Source organism: Antrostomus carolinensis, unplaced genomic scaffold (genome assembly GCF_000700745.2).
Source record: "Antrostomus carolinensis isolate BGI_N321 unplaced genomic scaffold, ASM70074v2 scaffold17258, whole genome shotgun sequence".
Taxonomy (NCBI): domain Eukaryota; kingdom Metazoa; phylum Chordata; class Aves; order Caprimulgiformes; family Caprimulgidae; genus Antrostomus; species Antrostomus carolinensis.
This window is the reverse complement of record NW_010331082.1, coordinates 6,428-25,487: the sequence shown is the minus strand read 5'-3', so window position 1 is coordinate 25,487 and position 19,060 is coordinate 6,428. Positions and strand designations below refer to the sequence as shown.

At 40.3% G+C, this 19,060-nt stretch overlaps 1 protein-coding gene across 1 annotated transcript; it reads right to left on the bottom strand.

The window, feature by feature from the left end:
- Nucleotides 1–690: 690 nt before the first annotated feature.
- Nucleotides 691–18,751, bottom strand: TEX2 (testis expressed 2). Its single transcript, XM_010173116.2, has 5 exons — nucleotides 18,698–18,751; nucleotides 13,511–13,514; nucleotides 10,629–12,283; nucleotides 2,684–2,884; nucleotides 691–1,065 (listed from the first exon to the last, which is right to left on the bottom strand). The coding sequence occupies exons 3-5, from the start codon at nucleotides 12,255–12,257 to the stop codon at nucleotides 691–693; spliced, it is 2,205 nt and encodes a 734-aa protein (XP_010171418.1). The 5' UTR covers nucleotides 12,258–12,283; nucleotides 13,511–13,514; nucleotides 18,698–18,751.
- Between the last annotated feature and the right edge of the window lie 309 nt (nucleotides 18,752–19,060).

Here is a 19,060-nt window from a genome sequence, read left to right as displayed (position 1 = left end):
AGCCTGTAACTATTATAATTTTAATAAGCCATTAATTTTGCATTTGCATTTCAAGAAGTTGTGTGCCAGAAACAATGACGTTAACCATTTTTTTAAAAAGCTTCTCAGAGAATAAAGACAAAAACGTGAGTCATTCAGATTTAAAATTCTATCAGAGCATTTTTTTTAAACTAGCATTTTGAACGTTTGGTCAACACTGTAGACTAACACATTTGTTGATTCAGATATACATATTATCACAAGACTTTTTATTTAAACACAAAGATGCATTTGCTTGTGACATGAACCCATGAGAAAGCTCTTTAGTCTTTACAAGAGACTGGAGTGGAAAGAAGGATGGACGAGGAAGAACACATAGTAAGAGGACTGAGTCTAATATTGCAAACATTGACATCAGTTTCAACATTACAGAGAGAAAAAAAAAAAAGGACTGAAAGGTTCATTCTTACAAAAATTATAGGAATTGCTATAGTCAATGAAAACTAGTGTCTTCACATAAAACAGTCTAAAAACAGTAATAGTTGAGGGCGTATAGCCAAGGATACAGCCAAGAGAGGAAAAGGCAGGGTGGGAATGAGAGGCCAATAAGGAGCAGAAGAGTGTCTTCACTATTATTTGTCTGTAAAGATCACTATGGCTCCACAGTTGCTGTAACTACGACTGTGAAAACGTAACTTTGTTTTGTTTCTTTTAAGAGACACTTTTACTAGAATATAAAATGTGAATACCTGGCTTGCTCCCACATAAACTGTATGGCTTCTTTGCTTCGGACTTCAGCTTGGATGCGAGAAGAAACCTTCTGAACCACTCCTCCTTCTCCCTACCTGTCCTTCCAAAGAGATAAAGTACTTGATCCTTTTGGCTAGCGTACTTTGCTCCATCCTGAGGTTTCTTGGATTCTTCATTGTTCAAGTCCAATTTTTCAGCAGATAACTTTTCCTCTGTATTCTCTTTATCAGTCTGGGCCTTAGCCATAAAGTCATCCTGTCTAGCAAGTTCAATGCAAATAGGGTACTTCTTATTCCAAATCCGTTTTCGTGCCAGACTCTTAGGAACCAGGGAAATCTGAAGGATAAATGAAAGGCTTAAATTAATTAATTTTCCAGCCATATCTTCTGTGTTCCTATAGTCACATAAAGAACACGGGAACATGAGAATTACAGATCCTACATTAGATCTGCTGGGTTTAACTGACTCTTAACTTAGAGCTGGTTGGTGTCCAATCCACTGCTGTCACTAGCTCTTTGGTGAGCCACAGCCTTGGAATTCAAACAAAGACCATTTAAGTAGCTCAGACTTCTACAATCATGTGGAAAAACTCAGTTTTCATTTAAAAGACCTTATTCTCGTAGTTAAGCAGAAAAAATAGAACAAACAAGAATCTTATTTCTGTGACCACAGAGCAGGTAGTAAGAATGCAAACTGAGTTTTCAAACTCAACTTTTCAGGCCCACCTCATGAAACTGAGTGTTTGAAGTTGGCAACAGCCACATTGAGTATAAAAGATTCAAGGAACAAAAGTGATTTGCAGATAATTATATTCTAAATTCAGTATATTCAGAGAGAATTGAGACAATGCAAGTGATGAGAAGAGTGATAAGAGTTAAAAACTCTAATCTAGCGGCTGAACTTACCCACATTCTCCAAAAACTGTGGGTAATACCTTGGAGAATAGCCATATTGCTTACTATATTCAGGGCATCCAGCACTTTGGCAGTCAGTCAGGGTGGGGTGTATTGGAAATTTTTCTAAGATACCATGGAGAATGGACTATCAGTCAGTGCTCTTGTAGCATGTGATAGCTTTGCTTGACTTAATTATGGGAAAACAGACCTGCAATAGGCAGGAATCTAAGTTTTTGCTTTATCTTTTTCATTGTCTTCCTTTAATGGAAAGCAGAGCTGACAGCAAGCTCCTTTCCCACAGTGATTCAGAGAAATGAAGGGATGTTTTCCTCACTGTCGCCTTAGTCCCTCTCTCCCTCTAACTCCCACAGTCAATTGAAGCATCGTTTCCTCCTACATCTGTACTGCCAAGGCCCTCTATTGACACAGCACATTTAAAAAATCCATTCTTTTAATAACAAGGTATTGATGTGTTACTTAATACAATGCCAATGGAATCAACTTCATGTGGCAACTCTTCACAGATTTGAGGGAGGCAAGTAACATGTAGGAAAACTGTCCCAGCATTATTCTTGATGTGCTCTTCCCACTGCAAAAATCCCCATCTCCTTCCCTAGACAGTGGGTACCAACAGCAAGTCATGTCTGTTCCAGCCACCTCTTGCTCTCCTCTTTTACATCCATATACTATGTACATTCCCCGTTCAAGTGTAATGGAAATGTCTGAACTGCCTTGGGATAGAGACAACCACTAAAGATTACACATTTTGGTGAAAGCTTCAGAACAGTCACGCAGTAATTGAATGTATGGGGAACAATTCTCTAAACTCCCATGTGTTAACTTCTGCTTTGAACTGACAGAGGAAAATCATGCTTTTCCTTTACTGTGTAAATATGTACTTTTTTCTAAATCCTGCTCAATCTTCCTCCCCAGCACAATCTTTCACAAGTTAGTCACGACAACAGTTTTGTTTACATAATGACAGCACATCAAAGCAGAGGAGTGAAAAAATTTCAAAATAAGTTTCAAAGTATTCTTTGTTAAAAATCAACACTCACCTTGCTCTCTGTAAGTTCATAAATTTTCTGGCTGACATATGTGACTTCAGGCTTTGGCTCATTGTACACAGCCCTTCTAGAAATATTTTTATTGGGTTTTGAAAGTCGTAAGGTGCTTCCTTCAAGTCGGACATAGACAGAGTGAGTCAACGTAGCATGGTAGGTTTCTGGATCATAATTATAAATTTCATTCATCCATCCCTAGAGAAGAAAACACTTGTTAACAGGCTTTTAAGCTGCTCAAACACCAAGTACAGCACGTACATAAAAGTTTTGAATAATTACCCAAGCTTTTGCCAAAGTTATTTCACTTACTGCACTAATACAATAAAGCAGTAAACATCTTAAATGAGGAAGCACAAAACTGACAGAGCATGAGATAAGGACTGTATGCCAAGCACATAATTTGTTTTTCTGAGTAAATAATTTGGTATATGTAGCACAGTGCTCTTCCACTTCCTCTTCATGAAACCCTGTGAGATGTGTGGACACAGCCTTGCTGGGAAGAGCCACAAGGCAGCCAGTAAGGGCACGCTGCAGAGAAGCCCGTCTGCTTACAGCAGCATGGACATTTTAATCACCAACAGTCAAGGCAGAGCAAACAATCTGTCTGCTTATACACAGCACTGACATTTTAATCACCAACAATTAAGGATTGAGTGGAAGACCACAATGGAGTTTGTTTTAACGCACCATCACCATTTAACATCATTTAACATGTTGTGTAACTGCCCGGTCACACCACAGGAGTCATACGCTGGATTAAATTCCATTTGTTTCTGTGCAGTGAAAGAAAAAGAAAACAAACAAACCAGCCCTGCTGTAACAAGCCTGTAAGCACTGACCCTAACCATGGGGGTGGTGTTACTCCTCTAACATCTGACTAAAGAAAATGAACAATGATAAATGGGGCAGCAAACAAGCCAGAATACTCATTCAAGGAGAACAAGTTTTCCTTTTCTTAACCTGCCCTACAACATATTTTGCCAATTACTTTTACCTGTACATTAAAACCTTAATTTGGCATACTCAATATTCATTAATGTCAACAACAAGCAAAGAGGATAGACTTACACAGATGTACCCTAGAGCACAGAGTACAATGGCATCTTTATAAACACCTAGATGAGTAGAGCAGGGGGAGAGCAGCTGCTGCTGGGAAGAGGGGAGAGCTGAACAAGCATACCTAGTATTCTTCAAAACAAAAAAGTTAGCACTACCTTATGCATAACATTCCAGAAATTACTCCAACATCTGAACTTCAAGAAGTTTCCACTCATGTAGAAATGTAAAATTTATTTTAATGCTCATTTATTTCAGTGCCATGTAATTTCTCAAAGTAGACTGCATACGCTTAGGTGCCATAGTAACAGTGATACCTGTTTTGCTTACTTCAACATCTAGCTCCATTTTCACTATATACCCCTGAAAAATCTAGATAAATTAACATTTATTTTATATTCAGGAAAGATTAAGTCATTCATCTTGGGTCAGCTACAAAGCAGACTACCTCTTTTATGAACAGAAATACCTATACTAACACACGGTCCTTGCAGAAGCTTTGTGCTTGGGTTTTTTGCTTACATGGAATTATAGACAATGCATGAGGAAGAGTTTTCTACAAACCACTGAAGTTCTGCACAGCAAGGTTGATGTTTGAGCACATCCCTTTTCCTTCCTAGAAATTATTAAGCCAAGACATCTCTGAGCAGACAGCAATTAATTTTCAGCCAAAAACTCCAGCTGGACTGACTGAAGCACAAGGAGAACATGTGAGTTGCCTAAAGCCAGCATGAGCCATTCACTCTACAGAACTAGAATATCCATATGGCCCACAGATTTCTGGAGAAATTCCCACCTGCCCCCTGGATCAGACCTCCGAGCTATTTCTAGCTCAGACATGCAAGTCTGGAGCCTGCAGCCAAGCAAACATACAGACAAAAATTTGCTGCCTCAAAAGTTTATCGCCTTCTCCTGCAAGACAGCTCAGCTGAAGACCAGACAAGCTGGCACAAAGAGAAAGGAACACTTGGAAAGTGGCTCCTTATAGGAAGCTTGGCCAGATGGGCCCTTTCTATAACTGTAATAAGTTATGATGTTATTTTCAGTAGGAGGTTTGGAAACCTCTGGGTACATGTGGTACCCAAGAAGGAAGGTCAGAGCACACTTCATGTTTCCTTAACATCCTGATGGAGGTAGAAGCAGCTGGAGTTTTCTGACATCAGCATTTGAGCTGAGCAGGGGACATGCAGCAATGAAAACAAGGTGTGATGTACACATCATTCTCGTGACTGCCATGTACCATAGGAGGATGTAAAAATCCACGAACATAGGTTCAAAGATGAAAAGCTGTGAGTTGAGGTAATAGGAACAACTTGGGACACACAAATGCACAAACTTTGCTACGCCTTCTCAGCAGCTATACGACTGTTATCCAACACCCTTGTCAGTGATGTTTAATTTTATCCCTCCAGCACATACCGAGATGCCAGAGCCACACCTGTGATGAAAAGGCGTGAGGCTCAGGCTACATTAAGTGACTTAACCAAGCTCAGTGAACCTTGGGTAGCACAAGGGTCTGAATCCATCTGGTGTATCATCCAGCACCTCTCCTATCCTATTTCTTCTGTAACAGTGCCAATAACAGCCTTTCTGCCAGAAGATTTCCTTACCCTACACAATTAAACAGCAGAGGAGAGGCCTTTTTGAATACTGTCACTTTCTTCCCAGCAGCAGCAAGACACACACTGAATTCAAAGGGAAAAAATAAACAAAACAGAATCTCCGCTTCCTCGGTTTGTATATTCCAACATCTTTCAGCATTCAGAAGCCCTGGAAAATCCCACCTGCTTTTCTGATCCCTACCAGGCACCCAGGCTTTCCACTTCAAACAAATGGATTAGCTGCATAATCTGCCAAACACACACTTCCCAAACCTCGTACCGCCACCTCCCCTACTCACCGCATGTAACAAACGCAACAGAAGCGCAAATGCTGCTTCTCGTAACACAACCACCAGGTTATGAGTGACTGAAGCACCTGTCCAAGACTTCTAATGACTTCCAGATGCCTAAGGTACTAAACATTCAAAACCTAGAACTGAGAGAATAAATTTACTGCCTAAACCAGCAGCCTACGTAGTGATTTCTATACAAGGAAGAGATCGGTTGCTTCATGTATTTGATGCATGACCCAAAAACCAAAAGATACACAAGTTTAAATTCAAATATTTTTGATTTTATTTTCAGACAGTACCTAGTCGACAGTTTCCTAACTCCTAAGGATGCACTGTTTCCTTTTTGCACTCAACTCTCAAGTTATTTTGTAACACAGAGAAACATTGTATGGCTGAGAGTGAAATGTTAATACTTTACCAAATGGTGATTGTTCATGTATTCTATTAATACATCTGAAAATCTGTGCCAGCTGCAGGATTTCCCCCCTCCCTATATATCTAACAGTGTTAAAGGGGGAAACAACACAATCTGCCTTCTCACTTCAGCAATTTTCATTTTTGTAAATTGTTTCATCTAGCATAAAACACATTTTTTAGGTTATCCAAGAAACTCCAAAACTCTTTCCAAATTTCCTGCATTTTAAGAACAATTTCAGCAGAAATATTTCCGCCCCTCCCTTTGCAACGACAAGTTAGAACAAAAGATTCACAGCCTACAGAAAGCGTTTTGCAATGCATCTAAACAGAGAAGTTATGTTACCATAACGTGCTAGCAACAGATGAATTTTTCCAAACTACTGAAACAACAATGATTTCCTTGTGCAGGAGAGGAGTGACTGTATGATGGGTCTTTCTTGTACTAGTGAAGTTGTTAAAACGAGAAATTTAGTAATTCAGGGAGGACAATGACCATAGTCATATGCTACTCTGCAGCTGTTTGCCATTTACACTGATCCTGTGATCTCCATTTATAAAGGTCAGCAGTTGCTCTGAATTCACAGCTGAAATTAGGAGAAAGTGCCTCACCATCACACTGGGAACTCAGCTGAAGAAGTATCTGGTTAGAATATTGGGTGGCACAGCTTTTATAGCCAAGGTTACTATTCAAAACCCCAGATGTGTGCTAACAGGCTCTGGCCCGTTTGTTAGATGGCAGAGACAGAACTTTTGGCTTTCCAGGTGCAGCACATCACCTCTGTCACAGCAGTGCTACCAAGTAAACCAGCCCCTCGGGAACGCACGCATCTCTGAAACACAAGAACCTGCGTAAAACAGCTTTAAAAGGCCCATTCCGGTTTACATTTCCTCTTTCATGACTCTGGGCTGCAAATTTTTTATTCAAACTGCAGAATAATTTGTATGAGTAAGAACTGCAGAGTCAGGCCCGGCAGAGTATCAACTTTTTAATGTCACTTAGTTTAAAATCTCAGGCATGTTATATCTTAACCTGAGAGAGGAGATGGGGGAGCTGCAAAAGACCCTTCCAGTAAAGAACCCAAAGGGTTGGGGGCATAGACAAGGTCTGCATGTAAAAATAAACCAAAATCATTACTTCTACAACGTTTTCAAATACAGAAATAAAAGAATCATCAAGTCAACTTCATAATATGAGGCCAAATCTGGATTAAAACTGCTCCCTGAGTTTCTTAGTGATATTAACAGACTGATTAATATCCATTACCTTTAAATGATATAATCAAATGCTCCAGCACTGAAACTCTCAAAAGACTGTTGATCCCTCAAATCACACTAATTGTATTATTAACCCTCTCATTACCACTATTTTATAATACTTCAGTAGTATTTTGCTTGATAAATGAGGAAAAATGTAATGCAGTTTTTTGAGCTTTTATTGACAGGGAATCTAAAGACACAAAAAAGATCTAAGGTGGGCAGAAGTAACCACCACCTTAACTGGAAAACACATTTGTCTGCCAGAGGCCACTATCAAACATGAAATCCCCTAAGTGACAGTCAGGAACAGCATGCTGGTGAAAAAAACCTCCTCTTTCTGTGCAGCTGTGGCTCAAACAGCTTCATTTCTCTAGCAGGCACTGCCAATGTGGTCTTCTCATAAAAGGTCTTTCTAATGGAAAGGGTAAATTTATCATTTCCATTTTAGCTGTTACTTAAAACCTTTTGTATCAGTCAGCAAAACACAAGGGAATACACACTTGAGAAAGCCAATAAGGAAGTTAGAAAAGACTAATGCATTAAAGAAGAAAAAAAATGTGGCCAGAGGAAAAAAAAAGGAAAAGGAAGCTAGAGAACTGAAGAGTAAGGGAATGAGAAAATAAAGAAATATACACTGAAGATGCAGGAGGTTTGTGTGCATTTGCTGGCTGGTGGGGGATGTTCTCCCTCCAATACCAATGACATCTGAGTGAAGTAAGTACAGGAATCTACAGAAGCACACACTAACCAGCACAACAGTGTTTTGCTTTCACATTGAGAAAGAATAATTTTGGGGGAGTCAATAGTAACGTTCAGGTATTTTAGCAATTGCTGAGGGGAGTTTTCCACAAACAAAAGAAATTTCTCAAAGAATGTTTACATGGGGGAGAATGCAAATGTACTTGTATAAAAATAGCTTGACAGCAGTTTGGCAGAATTTCAACTCTTAGAGCCCCAGGAAGGGATCTTACTCCTGGCATTTATCATAACGGCATGAAAGCAGTTCAGGCCAGAATGCAAGACCAACAAGTTCTGAAGAGAGTTTCTTTATGCAAGAGCATCAAGTTTGATTTTCCTGTATTCACCTGAGTTTTGTTACAGATTAAATCTTTATCTCGTGTTTCAGAGGATCTAAACTGCTCAGGGCTCATTTTGACAGAAGCAAATAGAAAACAGTTGTATGAAGGGAGGGAATAATAACTTGCAATCTGCTAAGTCATATTACATTATGTTCCACTTCAATATGGGCACTGAGCTGGTTTTTGAACTCCTGATGCATTAAAAAGCTCTTTTATAGGGCTCTACATATTAAGGACAATTACTATGTGTGTTAATGAGTGCAAGAAATACTTATCAGGTCATACAAAACATTAATCTACATTCATACAGACTTCTCTGCACAGTTCATTTCTTGCCTACAGCCATTCTTATAAAGTGTTATCTCCTGGATAAAAGCATTAAAATATAGTTTAAAGGTTCCTGAACAACAGCTAACACCTCAAAGAGCCATCTTAACACCAGCCAACAATGAATACCACAATCTTTACCAGCTTTCAAGTATTAAGGCAAATTTATACACAGGGTCTCAGCACCCAATTAACAAGGACAAAACTGAAAGTTTGTCAAGATTTGCATGTGCAAGCAGCGGTAAATCAGCTGGGCAGACAGGAGTGTTCAGTCTGCATTCATAACAAATACAGACCACAATTCACATCATTCTAGAAAAAAAGGGAACACTAAGATAGCACTGGGGTTGGGCATGCAATTGCTGTCTGTATTCAGCAAAAGTTGGCTTTTATACCCTGTTTCTCTAACTTTTCAGTTCTCTAAATATACATGAGATTAGCTATCAATGCAATATAGATTCTATAGCATATAACCAATACTGTATGAACTTAAATTCATGCAACCTTTGTGTTGTTACACAACTGGAGATGCACCTGCAGAAAGCTCGAGATGGATTTAGTATTTCCACAAATACAAGAAAGCATTCACAAATAATAAGCAAGTAATATCAAGTGAAGGTTGTACGTCATCATCCTGAAACGCTTCTGTTGCACATCAGAAACTAACAGACGCTTTATTGTTCTGGATTCTGCAACTGGGAAAATATTATTTTAACTAATCAGAGATGGAGATTAGAAGAGGCAGGACAGAGACAAGGAAGAAGGACAAAGCCACAGAAATAACTGAGTGGTTGTATGGATCACAACTGGAGAGTGATGTATGAAGTGACAGCAACTTGCAGTATCTAAACAAGTAGTTGAGATGGGGAAGGGCAAAGAGGAGGGAGGATAAATTTTCTATGAGCTTGATTTAAAACTCAGCTCTCAGGCACATGTTTTACTGAACTGTAATCTGTACTATACAGTACAATACTCAAGATAGCACGCAGAAACACAGAGATCATAAACCATGAGTATGCCCCTTCCATCACTCATTCTTCCATTCTAAAGTTCGAGGAGAGTTCATATGCTCTCCAACTATCCGTGCTTTACTTCAACACACTTCTGAATCTGCTTAGACTGAATAGACAAGACAGATAAGTTACTGTCTAGACAGTAAAATACCCCAGAAACAAAATACATCTCCCAAGATGCAGCTTCAAGCACAACTGTTACTTTATACACTAAACTCTGACACTACTTGCTCTCAGTAGTTCAGCTGGATCATTTCAAATCCATCAGTAAAACCATTTGCCCTTTTACTTTTGAAGCAATTCTGGTTTTCTGCTAATCCTTAAGGACACTGAAGTCTTATATATTCTTGGATATTAAACCATTTGTGCCCCTGCCAAAGCTGCCTGACCTTAAAACAAAACTCTGCTTTTGGGGATAATGGGGATAATTCAGGTCATTTACACCTTCAAAATAAATCTAGTTTACTAATTCTACCCCAAATGGAGTTGGGGCTGTTCATGGAAAAGAGAAGGCTCCAGGGAGAACTTGCAGCAGCCTTCCAGTATCTGAAGGGGCTACAAGAAAGCTGGGGAGGGACTTTTCATAAGGACAGTTAATGACAAAACAAGGGGAAATGGGTTTAAGCTGAAAGAGGGGAGGTTTAGATGAGATATTAGGAAGAAATTATTTACTGTGAGGGTGGTCAGACACTGGAACAGGTTGCCCAGAGAAGCTGTGGCTGCTCCTCCCTGGAAGTGTTGAAGGCCAGGTTGGATGAGGCTTTGAGCAACCTGGTCTAGTGGAAGGTGTCCCTGCTGATGGCAGGGGGGTTGGAACTGGATGAGCTTTAAGGTCCCTTCCTTTCTATGATTCTAAATAAATGCACAGACAGACACACAAAATGCCATGACCTCACCTTCAGTATTTCAGGTTCTTTGATGTCCAGAGCTCCTGTATTCCATCGCTTTTTTATACTGCTACGCAATTTGAGATACTCATGAGTACGTGGAGTAAGAAGCCAAATCACACAGAGAGCTATCATAAATCCAAGGGCCATTCCAAGTAAGAGTCCACTTAAGTAGCCAGGGAGAGGGATAATAAAGTAAGCATAGACTAACAGTGTTAGGAAGTATAAAGTTTTCACTGGTATTTCAGGCTGTTGCACATACAGATTATTTTCATCTTCACTACTGAGCATAGTACCATCTTCTTCAGCCATCTCGGCATCGAGCAAAGTTTCAGTTAGTTGATCAGTTTTGCATTCATCCTCTAGCAAGGAAAAGTCTTCAGAATACAGTTCACAAAACTCCTCATCCTCTCTGCTTGCTAGTGCAGACAATGAACATTTTTCAAGTACAAGTGAAGTTTTTGAACTCGCATCCTTTGTGCTTGCAGACTGAGAGCTTTTGGTCTCTGTCTCTTTCGCATGTTCCTCAGCAGCTTTTGACTGATCATTCTTACTCAGGTTAGAGTCACTTCCATAAAAGTCCCCTTCAGAATCACATTCCTCTTCCTTGATGCTGTAGTTGTTATTGCTTTCCAAATGGCCATTCAAACTGGAAAGGTTTGAGAGTTCTGAAGCACTTGAAGATAAGGCTTTGGGCCTGTGGCTACTACTTTCATCACCCATTATTTTACTGAGCAGCTGAAAAGGCTCATAGATTACTTCAGAAAGGCGTCTTTTAGTATCTTCAATTTTAGCCTCCATTTCAGGTACTTTAAAAAAGGAACGAGTGTCAGAGGGAGATGTTAATGGAGACGAGGGGGCAGTTTTAGAATCACCACCTGTAGCTCGAGGTTGGGTGAACTGTTTGAACAGATGCAAGTTCAGCTTTGAGTCGGGTGGCCTGTAAGACACAGCTTCAGATTCTTGCTTCGAAGTATCTGTAGACAGAGATTTCACTAAGGTTTTCATTAGCTGTCTATGTCGCATCGGTGGGGTGGGTTCTTTTGGTTCCACATCTGTTGAAAGGGACTTGACTAAACCCTTAAAAGGCTTTGAACTAGAAACGGTGGATGATCCACTAGAACAGACAACTGATCTGGAAGGGGATGAGGATGGAGAAGACGACAGGCTGGATTTCTGTTCCACAGGTTGTGGTGCACCCGATAAGCTAACTGTATGACACGAGTGTGATGATGGAGACAGGACTAGTGGCACTGCACTCAATACTTGGGATGTGGAAGGAGAATCCAACAGCTTTACAGTCTCTGCAGTTGGCAGAACTGCAGGCGATGAGGACAGTAGTGATGCAGAGTTGGCCATGTTAAGCGAGGTAGCTGGACCAGAAAAATCATGGCCAGTATGCTCAAAGCAGAGGTCTTCCTTGGCTTCAAGTGCTGTTACAATGCTTTGGTCATCTAGTTCCTCATCAAGAAATTCCTTAAACTCCTCTTCCTCCTCTTCTTCTTCCTTCCCAAATGCAGAGAAATGAATAGTGATGGTTTCTCGGGAGACAGATCGTTGGACTTGCACTTTTGGTGCTGACTGCTTTGAGGACATTTCACCAGTTTTCTCTGCATGGCTACTGTTCTGACTTGTCATTGCAGGTCCCAGAGACGTGTCAGAGTCTGTGAAGAAAATGTAATACTATGTTAAATGCATTTTTCCCCACTTCAAACGCCCTCATTTTCAAGCATTAAGCCAACACAAGAGACAGGTTATATGCAACAGGTAAGTCAGTTGAAAATTAACACACTCTGGACACTCTTCATCTCACTGGATTTAAAACTGTCTAGTCAAATTACGGACTGTTACTAAAGACATTGACTGTAGATTTCTTTCATTGCATAAAACATATCTATATTTTAGTTAAAACCCTCTTCACATCTGCTTAACTACCTCATTTTTAGTATCACTGAATGCAAGAACAGATTCAAAGACAGACAAGGAGAGAAACATTGTTAGGACAAGTGGCAATCTTGGATAGGAACAGAGAGCATCAGCAGACCTTCTCAGATGATCTTGAAGGCAGAATCTGACACAATTTTTTTGGGGGGGAGGGGGGAAATTGCACGACTAGATGCAATTCTGAGTTCCAGAAGCCCCATCCCAACCCAGCACACTGAAATTCTTCACTCCTAGCTCCCAGTTCCATCTACATACAATACCTAATGCTTTCTACTTCTACATAAAGCAAATTTGAAACTCAAAGCAAGGGCAGAAATATGTAGAAGTCTTCACTTGTGGGACAGTACCTTCTCTTGTGCACCTGTTTGAACTGGTCTATAGAAGCAGAGATTTAAATTGTATTTTATCATGTGTGTTATCATGGTTTATGGTTGGACTCGATGATCTTAAGGGTCTTTTCCAATCTAAATTATTCTTTGTAATCTTTGTCTTTCTGGGTGTTGCAAGCTATGGAAAAATTATTAGGATACACAATAGTCCAATAACTGCAGGCAAAAAACCCAAACATAATTGGACAGAACTTAATTCTAAAAGTTATCCTCCTGAATTCCAGGACTATACACCCTTAAAAAGTGCTTTTTAGCAGAACCCCAGTACAGCAAGATGAAGTAGCTTCAAACACTTCAATAATGGACAGTATCAAACTAAATGTTGTCAAAAAGACACGAGTCAGACTTCTGCAGACACAACATGTTTGAGATCCACCTCAGATAATGTATACACGCAAAGAATTTATTACTGCTAGCAGTTTTGCTGTAAGAATATGTAAGGACACTTCAGCAGAGGCAGCTGTTCTCACCCATACAGCAGTAGTACTCTTTGAAAATACCAATCTCTGATCAGATCTGTGCACACAGGCTGCTTCTGCGGCAGATACACTAACTCACCTGCCTTTGGCATCAATTATACCTACATGTCATTTCAAGCATTTTATTGACCCATGAAAGTGGATCTAGCATATATTCACATGGAGAGGAAATATCACACATTTAATCCAAGGCACTGGTGACCAGACACAAAGATGGATCAAGAATTACAAGATTAGCTCTGTCTTCCCAGCTATGAGGCAGCACTTCATCTTCATTGTCAAGGCAGCAAGTTTACCACTTCAGTAACTGAATTATTTTTCAGAAGCTGTTAAAATGCTGTAATCAAACTGTCAAGCTGAATTAATTAGAGTCTTTTGCTGATGTTTAAAGAGCAGTTCAGAAGAATTATTATGTGGCGGTGAAGAAATGTGCACTTCACAAACAGTTGTGATATCAGATTGTATTATCCAGCAAGCCAATGCCACCTGCTCATCACCATCTTCCCACTAAAGGTTGTAGTCCTTTACACTTGCTGCTGGAGCTGTTCATTTAAGCCATCAGTAAAATGACTTAGGTTAAACATTTAAAAATAGCAGATCTTTTCTACCCAGCTTACCCAGTAATGTTGGAAGAGAAGCAAATATCTGTTCACAACTTCCTACTCACTATAGTTGTCCATTTTATGGCTCCTAAACTGCTGACTAGTTTATTTCTTGCTTCTTCTGGCATGTGTGCTTCCCAGTCAGGTTGTACAAAAGGAACTGGACTTTATCCTACTTCTTGGAAAGCCTCCAGAGATTTTAACTTCAGTTTTCAGCTCCAGTTCTGCTGCACATGTCGGGGACCCACTTTGGGTTCAAAGAACCAAAAGAAGCTTTCAGACCCTAGTCATGCTTTCACTTGACACCTAACCATTTTTCTGACAAACTGCTTAGGAGACAAAATTCTGCCTCAAGATCAGGTTCTGGCTTCAGCTTTTATCATGGAACTGTTTTCTTCTGTACTCCCCAAAATCCATCTGACATATCAAAGTAGCAACATTAAACAAAGAACTCGCTTTCAGTGATGGAGGTGTAACTCTGAGTTTAGATATACATCTATCAGCCATATGGATATATAACTCAGTGAGTGTTACACTTGGTAAGAAACTTGGTCTTTCATTTCCCTGCTGGATTAGCACACTTGGGAACAACTATTATACAGAATCCATGTTTCCTATGGACACAGTTCCATTTCATGTAGTTAAAACCACAAATTTCCCAATTTTTTAGACAAATGCACAATTTTGGAGAGAGAAAAAACTACTACTGGACAAGATATGTATCCAATCCTATTTCCATTTCCCTAGTGCAGGACCATCAGCTATCACACATCTCTAACGTTTTGTGCCAGTTGTCAAAGAGCAAGACTAGCAAACCAAAATTTAAAAGTACAAAAAACCCATACTTATCTTCCAGGTCATTGAGTCATTACAACACTACACACTGAGGAAGGAAAAAAAAACAAACATACATCTAAAAATGACCCACACAAGAGCTGCACTCACACATGATGCTGTTGGTATCAGCTTGAAATGTCTTACCCTTTCTCTTCTGCCCATTGGGCACTAACTGTGTATCAATAATCTAGCAACACAGGAGAAAAATATTAACTACTCCCTCTACCTTAATAACATTTCTAGTGTGTTATTTTCGATCAGCTAGAAATTCATGCTTTTGGTTAGCTCTTTAGCACACTATGTTTACACTATACAGTTAATTACCTTGTGTTTAAACACCAGTTGCCGTGTTGTGCTAATGTAGTGCTAATTACCTGAAACAGGTGAAGTTTACTTGCACATACCAAATGTACTGAAAAAAGACTTTACTGCTTACTGAACAAGCAATATTTTTTTACAGCATGATTAACTAGTTAACACAGAAAGGAAGGAAATTGATCAGCAAATATTTACCTACCCTTAAACATGTTACTATACCATAAATGATGTCTTATAAAAACACATTCTTAAATCAGCGCTTTCAACAGGGCAGCAGCAGAACATTAACATAATTCAACCACGTGCACTTTGGCATCCTCAGCCCATGACTTACAAGATAATTCTGTAGTATCCAATGCCCTCAAATCTAGCCCAAGTGATATTTCAGTTGAGGGGACTGGTTTTCAGGAACAATCATTTCTATTTGGGCAAATAATCATTTTTATCCTTCTTTGATTTTGCTGGAACTTTCTAAATCAAGCCTGTCTATAGGTCAGTTTCGCTACACGGCAGTTCATGTTTTTCCCAAGCACAGCTGTTCAAAGCTGCATCTTGTATCAAATTTTCTAACAACTGGTATATAAAAAAAACAGCATACAATACAGGAAAAGTATGGTAATGCTATTTACTTAAGAGAGCACATGTGTTTTGGCAAACAGCAGATATTTCATTACAGGCATTCTGAATATCAATTGTGATTACAACAGTACTGCACTCTCTACATTATTCCAAGCTTTTAACAACTCTTACCCCTCTTAACACACCAGATATCCTACTGAGTAATTTCCCTCCACAAACACATGATAGGGGAGATTTTCCCCTGCTCTGGGCAGGTCTGTGTTTCCAATCCATTCCTGAGCACAAATTCTGCACAAATTCTCTTTTTTATTGTGAAGGATTTGTTGGTTTGGTTTTTTGTGGGTTTGTTGTTTTGTTGTTTTTTTTTTTTCCAAAGTAGATGTGGAGAAGTTCTTCCATAGCAAACACAACAATAACATCCCAGACTTCTTCCACTACCACTCCCGACAGCTCCTCCACTAGGTGTTCAGTTCTGATAACAAAGATATTTCATCAGGTTCTTGAACCACAGGTTTTTCCCCTTAAATCATTATAACAGATTCACTTCTTACTGATTTCTGGCTATGTTTTTCCTCACTCACTGCTTCCCCTTTTTCCTACTTTTCACCTCCTTTCCCAGCTGTCTGAAGATCCAGTGTTCCTGGCCTTCCCATTTGAAGTGGGACAATTCCAAACCAACTGTTTGCATCGATACACACAGAAACATAAGTGTTCACTGTTCCTTCTTTTGAAAACCACACTGTCCCCACCTTCTCTGGCTGCCTCTTTTTTTGTTGTTGTTGCTGATTCTGAAGATGTAAGGTATCAGTTTTATTTATGGGGCAGGCAGTCCTGAATAATAATCTTACATCCTCAGGCTTCAAATGATTCAAAACATTAATTTTTACCTGAAAGGGAAGGAGACTGCTCAGAAAATATTTTTTTCCTCCCTAAAGGTTTGCAGTTTGGATGCTTTTGCAGGGTGGAATGAGAGAGCTGCCAACCAACTACTGCCGCTTCCACTTCTTATGTTAAGGCATTGCACCCCCCTCACCACATGACAGCAGTTTATAATCCTCACCTACGGGCATTGCTTTTAAAGTGCTACAGCAACAGGAAATAGCAAACCAGGCAAACAGTGCACACACACTGCCTGGGAATAGAAAATATTTCTTGCCCAGCTCTTTCCTACCGAGCGGCGAGGCAGCACGGTGCAGGAGCTGAGGGCTTGTTTTTACCCAGATGACAGCACATCTCCACCACGCCGTGACGCGCCTGCTGACGAACAGGGACACCCGGGGAGAGACCAGGTGCTGGGTCAAGTTAGGCCATGACACCTTTTAGAAGTGTCACTATAGTAACACATGCTCTTACCTACACCAGGAATGACTAATTGGGAGTATTTATAGAAATAGCCAAGCACCCAAGTGATCTGTGCTGTTACCCAACAGCACAAACAGCCCTCTCTCTCCACAATTGGTAAATCCTCTTCCTTTTCCCTGCAGTGGGCAAACACAGACCCCAGCCTTCTTCAGCTGAGCCCCAGAAACCACCCACTTCACAGCACTGAGAAAACACACCCCGCACCAGCAGAAGTCTGTCGGCTGGCTGTACAGAGAGAGGGGCCATAGAAATCATCCTCTCATCTACCAGATCAGAAGCGTTTCAGGACTGAAGAAGTCAAGCTTATGCTTCATAAAAACACGTTAATTTTTCAGGAACTGGGGAGGGAAAGATATTTATGGTGCTACCAGGTGTCTGAACAGCTTGTTTACTAACTATTAGATATTGACCATTGGGCATGAGATATCCAGAATGTGTTGCCTGCTCACATCCTAACAAAGACAGCAACAGTTTGTAAAGCAGAAGCCATTCAGCTAAAGGCAAACATTAAAAGCTACAGCTTTTCCAGTAAACCGCAGAAAATCTCAATCCACAGTGAAGGGCGAAGAGAACTCAAAGGAAGAAAGTTGCTGTCATGACCAGGTAGCAACTTACCCCTCCTAGTTTTAAGTACAGTGGAGAAATTTAAAGTAACAATTTAGCAAAACACTGTTGTCTTTCTTCATGTCATTTTACTATTATTTTCTGAGTTCTAGAAACATTGAGATGCAGCTTTGGAGGCTCTGGAGGAGGTACAAGTTGGATGCACGCTTAGTGTCAGGGCAGTAAACGCGGGTGGGAAGCAGCAGCTGTTTTGTTATCCTGGAGCTGGAAGTTAAGAGAGTTAATGGGAAGTTCTGAGATGCTGTATGTGGGGAAGTTGTGACTGCATGGCACAACATATTACAAGAAGCCACTCAGTTAAAGGCAAATGTTGAAAGCTACAGTTCTTCCAGTAAACTGCAGAAAATCTCAATCCACAGTGAAGGGAGGAGAGAACTCAAAGGAAGAAAGTTCTTGTAATATTTTTGCTTATATGTGACTCTGGTTATGGCAAGGGAACTTTATTTTACAACCCTTCAGTAGTCTTAGTTCTGCACAACTAATGGGCAATGCTAAATGTGGACCTCGGACAGACACCCTGATTGCAGCCACAGTGAGGGGAGGTAGGGAGCCCGTGAGCACACAGAAAGGAGGATAAGGCTCACAAAGAGATTACACTAGAAAGAAGGATAGAGTGTTGGACCTTCAGTGCTGATTAGAATGTATACATAAAGAATACAGATGTTCAAAATAAGTTTGCTTGTATCCTGTCTGCAAATGAGGATGCAACTTGGGTGCATCCAGGATTAACTGGGATGCTTAACTGAGTATTTACTCCCTCTCATGGTTCATAACCCCATCATTCACAAAGCACACCTGGACTTGTTTTCTCACCCTCTAAACCAAAATTAAGCACTTCCAGACTAGCAATAAGAGCACTAAACAACTACCTTCTATTCATCACGCATTTGGCCTCCTGCTAGCATAGCGTGGACTCTGCAAGTTGAGAGTTCCTCGATTAGCACTTGCTGTACCCACCTGGAAAGTAACAGGCAGAACACAGAAGAGTCACGCAAGGCCAGGCATCTCTCGAAGGTGGGAAATGGTGTCTCAGGACCCATATCCTCACCTTAAAGAGGACCCACGAGTCAGCAACTAAGTCAAGGGGAAAAGTCTAGCACAGGGGAAGAACAACATGACTTCAGCCCGAGCAAGCAAACGATCCACTTTCACCCAGTTCACTTATTTGGGCTACTTCTGGCACATTTGAATCTAGCGTGAGGGCAGGGGGACACCACTACACATCTATTCTTAGCAACTTCCTATGAACAAAGGAACAACCAAACTACACCTTCATAAACCCTCAGAAAGGGGATTCTGTCCTTCTG

Coding starts and splice junctions, on each gene's coding strand:
- TEX2 (XM_010173116.2), bottom strand. CDS start 12,257: ATGACAAGTCAGAACAGTAGCCATGCAGAGAAAACTGGTGAAATGTCC. Junction 2,885..10,628: donor AAGAACCTGAAATACTGAAG/GTGAGGTCATGG, acceptor TTTCTTCTCTAG/GGATGGATGAATGAAATTTA. Junction 1,066..2,683: donor ATGAACTTACAGAGAGCAAG/GTGAGTGTTGAT, acceptor TTTATCCTTCAG/ATTTCCCTGGTTCCTAAGAG.